The sequence below is a fragment of the Thermobia domestica genome, chromosome 17, assembly GCF_964235325.1.
Source record: "Thermobia domestica chromosome 17, izTheDome1.hap1.1, whole genome shotgun sequence".
Classification (NCBI taxonomy): Eukaryota; Metazoa; Arthropoda; class Insecta; order Zygentoma; family Lepismatidae; genus Thermobia; species Thermobia domestica.
In genome coordinates, this window is record NC_137470.1 from 177,906,754 (window position 1) to 177,914,735 (window position 7,982).

Genomic DNA, 7,982 nt, shown 5'->3' on the forward strand with positions numbered 1-7,982 from the left:
TTCATCAAGTAATTTTGGTCAATACTAAGATCATCTTTTACTTTGTCATAATCGTCCAGCCAATCAAGCGGTACTGCCTGGTAAGATCTTATTGGCTTACTCTCGCACGAGTTGAGTTTCTGCCCTACTGGACCTGAGTAAGCCCTTGGACCAGTGGTGTCTCCATCGAAATGTTGGAATAAGAGGCACAGTGGAAGCTTGTTACAATGAAGAAGACATACTAGCCACTGAATTTCCCTTCAGAGTCGTTTTTCGATACTGACAAGGCTACCGATGTGTTTACCGGTGTTGCTTGCAGTTCCATCGCCGCCCACTGCAACCGCTGTTGACAAGTCCACTTGTTTCGCCTCCAGAAAGTCGATTATAGAATATTAACTACGCACACGCGAATCACACAGTTTTAACCTCGAAAGAACGTCCGTTCCGTCAACAGTCAACACGTTAATCGTATCGCAGGCGACACTGCACTAAAGCAAAGCACAGGCCCTCCCAGCAACCCAGCCCCCCTTCGGCCATGTCAATGATTCAACATGTACTCGCACACTACCAGAAACAAACACTAATTGTATCGCTTTGCGCTGATGCGCGCAACAATGGAATCGGTCTTCCATTCATTGTTCCTATTCTTTCCGCAGCTTTGACATTAATAAATGCAATTTTATTGTTAAAACAAGCAAGGAACTGTACATATTAGTGACGTTAGTACAGCACATAAGGTTGAAGAACGATGACGTAGAGAAATATGCTACTTCCGAACTGTATTGGAAGATAAAACAAACTGTCTACATACGATGTAATGCGTGTTGCCTATGTTAACTTTTCCAAAATTTTAGGCCGATTGCGGCACCGGAAGACATCGTCCGAAAAATGTAAAAAAAAATCAGTGAACTATTGTTACGGGTCTTCAACTTTTCCCGTGTGAGCCGTTATCGATTTAATTTAAAAAAAGCTTTTTCGATCCACCCTAATATCTATCTATCTATCTATCTATCTATCTATCTATATATCTATCTATCTATCTATCTATCTATCTATCTATCTATCTATCTATATATATATATATATATATATATATATATATATATATATATATATATATATATATAAGCTATTATAGGTTATGGAAGGTGGAAGGATTTTGACCGAATAGATGGAGCACATACATTGCCTTCCTACAGCGATTGTTCTGGCTTTCTAAACAAAAATTACCTTCACAATGTTGGATCATCCCGAAAAGTTCTGTATTAGCATTGACTCACTCTCCACATAACGTCATGCCAATTAGAACATGGATCAACAACAACCAGTCTGGATGGTCTTTTCGTCTCCTCCACAAATGTTAATGGAATTGAATCGGTTTCACGGTCTCTTCTGGTAAGTTTGAATTTCAAATGAGAAAGAAAAAGAAAAAAAGAAAAGAATCAACTTTGCTTATTATTGTATTGTATATTGGAACCTTGACTGGTGGTTTCATATATTATTAATCTTGGAAAAATGCTACAAGTTGTTCAACAGCAAGGTTATGAAGGCATATTTAAGTCTTTGAACGTGAAAATTATTACCTTTGTACTTTGGAAGTTTTCATTCGTTATTGTTTCATATATTTTTTGTTCAGATTAAAATTTTGTTTCCGAAATTCCCATAAGGTTTGAATTTACACTTGATAGCAGACTAAATCCGTGCGTATATTTTTCGGTAATTTTGTTTCAGGAAAATTAAATTTTGAGGGGGTATCACTGCCCGCTACAGTCACTGTGTGAAAGTAAACTTGTACTGCTGTGGAACTTGTCAGATGGTCCATTTTCCTCTGTTTTATAAACGGGGAAGGAAAACTACTCAGGCCTACCGTAGTATAAGTTTACAGGTCATATGGAATTATGTATGTTACGATTACACACCTCTGGTGCCTGAGGTCCTTGACTCGATCCCAACTCGCGCAAAGTGGGTTTGTGGTAGACAAACGCCGCAGGTTTCCTCGGGATTCTCCCGTTTCCTCCCACTTTCTTCATTCCATTTCTCATCATCACTGTCTCCTTTAGACTAGTCGGCATAATCATGGGACGTGAAACTTAAACATTTCGTTTCATTTTAGTTTACGATTACACGCATCATATATAATTTAAAAGTATCCAAGACGAAATACGCGATATTTTCCTCTGCTTTGAATGTATTCAGCATGTTTTGTACAAATTTTGCATTTACATTATACAGCACAATTTCAAGTGCTATATTCTATATATCTATATAAAATTGAAAATCACTATGTTTGTGACTAAATCTCATGAACCGCCCAACCGATCTCGATCAAATTTGTAACATCGATGAGATTCGAGCTGGGCTGGTTTTAGGCTATTCATTTTGTAGGTAGAACTGAGGGTTGGGGGAGGGGGTATAAACAAATAAATAAAACTTAACTCCTGAACCACTCGACCAATCTTGATCAAATTTTCAACATAGATGAGGTTCAAGCCTGGGATCGTTTTTATGATTTAAATTTGACGGAGCAATGTAGGGAAGGAGAAGGAGGGGGAGATATAAAAATCAATTTATATAAGACTGAAAGTGATTATTTTTGTAACTTAATAACTCTTGAACTATCCGACCGATCTCAATCAAATTTTCAAAATACATGAGGTTCGGATCTGGAAACATTTTTGTAATTTCACTTTAACGATAGGTCCCAGGGGCAAGGGTGAAAGGGTGGGTGTATAAATAAAACCTAATAACTTTTGAACCATCCAACCAATCTCGATCAAATTTTCAACATATATGAGGATCGGGCCTTGGGTGTTTTCTATCGTTTCACTTTGACGAGCCAACCTAGGGGAGGGGGAGATATATATGTAAAAAATAAAAATAAAAATGACTGCCTTTGTGACTTCATCACTCTTGAACCACCCGACCGATCTCAATCAAATTTTCAATATACATGATATTACGAGCAGGGATTACTTTAGGCTATTCACTTTGACGATGCAACGTAGGGAGGGGGAGAAAAATTTTAAAATGATCAAAAATGACCGATATTAGTGTTGAGTCTATAGTTTAAGGTCGATGAGAGAAATAGTGACACTTCTGATGTTGTTTCAATCCACGTGCAGCCCTAATTATTGGGGGAGGGTGCAACGAAGGGGAGGGGGATACACATTTAAAAATGATCGAAAATGACTAATATTAGTGTCGAATCCATAGTTTTAGGAGTAGCTGAGATTAACAGTGACAATTCTGATTCCGTGTGCCGCAGCACTGAGAAGGGGAGGGGAGCTATATAATAATAGTAGAAAATGACCAATATTAGTGTCTAATCCAGCGTTTCCCAACCTTTTTCAACTTGCGGCACACTATGGGTGTAACTTGAATTCTCGCGGCACACTCATAGATTTTATTATATTTAAATATAAAATACCATGGTATCTTTTTCTATGATTACTGATCTCCTCACAGAGAAGAAAGCTTGATCACTGATTTTGTACCATGGTAAATCATTATGCTTATTTTTCATTCTAATTTCAAAATAGAAAACAATTGCAATGAAATATTGGACTTAGGTTTTTAAAAATGCACTTTCTTTTTCGAAAACTGCATCCAAACTTTCACTAATAAGCAAGATCACTAAATAACGAACGAACAAACAAATCTCTTTTACTTTTAAAACATAAATATAGGTAATTCGTATGCATGTTTGTTTTGTCGAAAGGATTGAATACTTTAAAATTTGAAGTTACGAAATAGTCTGCAACAATAAAGAAGCAATAATGGTCATAACGTCATAACAATGATAACAAATACCTTTTTCAATATTAAAAATGTACAGAAAAGTAACGCGGTATGAAACTTAAAATTGTAGATTCATATTAGAGGTTCATAGTAATGTGAAATACAAATATACATTTTTTTACTATGTCCTGCAATTTAATTGCTATAGAATTAATAATTTTGTTTCGATTTACTCGCGGCACACCAGCGGCCCATTTACGGCACACCAGTGTGCCGCGGCACACCGGTTGGGAAACGCTGGTCTAATCGATAGTTTTGGGGATCATTCAGATGAACAGTGACATTTCCGATCCCGTTTAAATCCAAAATCAGCCCCGCCACTTGGGGGAGGGGAAGAAATATATATATATATATAAATGATCGAAAATGGCCACTATCAGTGTCGAATTTATATTTTTCTGGGTTGCTTAGATGAACATTGATACTTTCGATCCCGTTTACATTCAAATTCAAGCCCGCAAGAGATATTTAAAATGTTCGAGAATGACCGATATTAGTGCTGAATCCACAGTTTTTGGGCTTACTGAGATGAACGTTGACATTTCCGATGCCATGGCCCCTAACTTGGGGTGGGGGAAATTTTATATATATATATATATATAATCGAAAATAACCAATATTAGTGTCGAATCCATGGTTTTCGGTGTTGCCGAGATGATGAATGATCTTTCCGATGCTGTCTAAATCGATGCCATTAAAAACGAAAACAGCCTTCACGGGTACTAAACACATGATATACGAAGTTGTGCATTTAAATTTTCCTTTCAACCCAGGGAAGCGGGTAATATATGCTAGTTTTAAATACAATTCTTGATCCTATTTTACGGATAGCATTTTGCCCAAACTAGTCCGCTAAAGAGTTTAGTGTAATAGAATTGTGTGTAAGCATGCGTGCTTTTTTATAGTGCCAGTAATTTTAGGTTGACAAGATGAATGAATTGGATCCTGGTTCTGCTCATGTAATAGTGAAATTAAAATGAAAGGAAATCTTTCAGATTAATGTCCACGTCCCTTTAGGCTAACGGAGACGATTATAGCAAATAATTGATGATACAAGAATTGGTGGAATGACGATGTGGGACAAAACGAGAGTACCCAAGAAAATCCACGGACACGATATTACCCACAAGAAACTTACTTGGCCAAGGATAGAACCAGGACCCCATGCGCCAGAGGTAAGCACTCTACCACTGACGAGGAAACCAATTCAAATGTGACATGAAATTGTGGACGTGTTTACGCGCAAACGAAGTGTTTTTGTGTATAATTAAACCCATTGAAGGGAAAAACCCTCGATCTCAACCGTTCCGGAGATATAGAGGAATAAATGGAAGGCTGGTACTCCGATATTTTGTGAATATTTGAATATATAGCTATAGCACAAGTAAAACACTTTTAAAAATGAAGAATTCATTCATCCACAAAACTTTAGTAATGCATCGACTTAGACATGAGGACTCAGAATCCCGAAGAATCCATAAAAATTCTAGGGGAAGAATGTTCTGGAGGGGGAAGGCGAAAACAACGGAGTTCCACTGTTGCCCGATATAGGCGTGTAAGATGTCTGTATAGATTTCTTCGTACGCTCAATGAATAAAAGCATCATCAGGTCTAATAGGATGAAAAATTTTAAAAAATGAAGGCCGTCCAAACTTTCTAAACATTCATAATTTCTATAATTATTAACCGATCAGAATGAAAAATGGCTCAAAAGTGCGTTTTACTATATAATAGTCGAGGGTGAAAATCGGAACGAATCATCGAAAAAAGTGAAAATGACAGGCGTTTCAACTTTCGAAATCGTAATTTTCGCAATTATCAACCGATATGAATCAAAGTTGGAACAAAAATGGGTGTTTGGAATACGTTAGGTGATTAGAAATATCAGAATAATTCAACAATAAAGTTTCAAATGGTACCCGTTTGTAATTAAAAGGATCTAGTTGTCTCTTGTAGCCCTGTGTCAAAATGTGAAATATGATTTCTAATTTTGTTCACATAATAACGTCTCTGTTTCTTTGGCAATATAATTAATATTTTTACGTATCACCTTTTCTCATTTTCTACGAACTAAAGACATGATATATTAGCAAGTAATATCATACAATTTTGTTCTTCGTTTCAATGTTGTTTGTTATTCCTCATAACCCCTTCTTTCCCGGCCTCGGGTAAAAACTACGTCACTCACCTCAACGTTCAACACCACTTTTTTCACTCTGACGCATCTTTCTTAACGTTTAAATGCAATTTTCAAACATATTCACCCTCACAATAGCCGAAAATCTACAAAACATCAAATCACCAGCTTTCCCCTTATCGCTCCATATCTCCGGAACAGTTGAGATTGAGAGTTTTTACCTCTAATGGAATTCATTGTTCACAAAAACACTTCGGTTGCGCATAAAGTCGTCCACAATTTCATATCACACTTTAATCGGTTTCCTTGTGAGCCACCGTTGCCCCCTCATCCAATAGTGAAATAAAAAGAAAAACTTATCTAGTGATGAAAACCAGCTTGTGCTCAATACACTGTTTATCGAGGAAATTTTCTCTACATGATCCAAAATGTACCTATATAATTTTGTTATCTTTGTAGGAATGGGATCGCTTGTGAAGCAGATTTTTTTATTTGATTTGATTGTGGGTTTAGTGTCGCTTTCAGCAGCGAGGCGATATGAAACGTGGACCTACATTTTAATCTGGGATCCGAACCACATGAGATCCCACTGGGCATTGAACTCGGATTTCAAGCAGATTTTTGAGTTGTGAGAGGATACAAATGTTTCGAAGAAGTAAAAGGGCATAAAGATATTGTCAACCGTCTTTTCGTTTATACGTAATATTTTTTTATGTAATAACATAGGGGGTACGTTGGCTCAGTTGTAGAGCACGTACCTCTGGTGGAGTCCCTGGTTCGATCCCGGCTAAGTAAGTTGGTGGTGGACAACATCGTGTCCGTTGGGTTTTGCATGGTACTGCTGTTTTCTCCCACATTCTCATTCCACCAATTCTTCCATCGTCATTCATTTCCCTTCATCCGTCTCCCTTGGCCTAGAGGGCATAATGGTGGGACGTTAAACTGAGTTTTTTTTAAAGTAAAGGTTTGGTACTAAACTTAACAAATACTATTTGTATTTCAGATCAAAACAAGTCTTGGTATGCCAATACAGTTGAGTGCCGGAGAAATTTTCATCGTCTGTTGGGAATACAAAACCTGTTGGATCACGGAAGTTTCATCCATGCCCTAGAAGGTGAAAAGTAAAAGTACATATTTGTGGTGGTTGTGGAGCAGTTTTCCAGTTTATCATGAAAAATTTATCTGTTGCTGGTGACAAGACTCAGCGAATTGTTTGTAAACCTGAAGACTAGTTTAAGTTCAATTTTGTTAACTGTGATCCGACGAAAATTATTTGTTGGTGTAACCGGTAAGGAACAGCTTGTATATACTATAATGGCATATTTTGCTAGTTTATATTTGAGCAGTAACAAATAATAAAAATACAGTTCTGTTTAGGTTATGCTTTAGTCACTTGAGACAATGACAGACAAATGTAAGCACATGGAAACATGAATATAGTTTCCTTAAGGTCTGTGGTTGATTTCCTGTTATTTTTAAAATATAGAAGTATTAGTAATTATATTTGAAATAAGTTGAGATTATTTTGGAGGAGTAAAAATGTTTAACTATAAATATACCAAAAATACATTTAAGTTCCATGACTATGCTCAATTTCTGTACATATTAGTCCTGTGTAAATGGTAGTATAGTATAACATTTTTTATAAGCAGTTGATCTCACAATTAACATTAACTTTATGGTACTAATACTTGACAATTGAAATAAGAAAAAATACTTCAGCTTTCGAATTCGTCTGGTTCATTCCTATTAGTAATATATTTTCAGTCGCTATTGTTTAAAATTACTGCATTAAAGCATATCTGAAGTGAGATCTAGTCTGCAGGATTGTTTCTAATAAAGAAAAATAAAGCTTCATTTTCTGAAAACCTTTTTTTCTTTTAATAATCAGTGGCATTGCCAAAGGGCGCAAGGGATACCCAAGGTAGATATGCGTGCACTCCGAGGGCTTTTGGTGAAAGTCGCGTACGTTAGATTCCTGAAAACTGAGAAATGAGATAGAGAGGAAGGAAAACGAAGCACTTTATTTTGGCTTTTCTCTCTCTCCAGTAACACCTGTCTATGTTGG

General features: G+C 36.6%; 1 protein-coding gene across 2 annotated transcripts in view; it reads left to right on the forward strand.

Moving 5' to 3' along the window:
• LOC145674513 (uncharacterized) overlaps nt 1-7,782 on the forward strand; it is a 58,207-nt gene extending 50,425 nt beyond the window's left edge. For both annotated transcript variants that reach the window (XM_081744669.1, XM_081744670.1), the window contains one exon: nt 6,918-7,782. Coding sequence is in view for 1 of the 2 variants with exons in the window: in XM_081744670.1 (XP_081600796.1) it covers nt 6,918-6,951 (34 nt within the window). In the remaining variant the exon portion in view is untranslated. The remainder of the gene's footprint in view (nt 1-6,917) is intronic.
• Nucleotides 7,783-7,982: the final 200 nt, after the last annotated feature.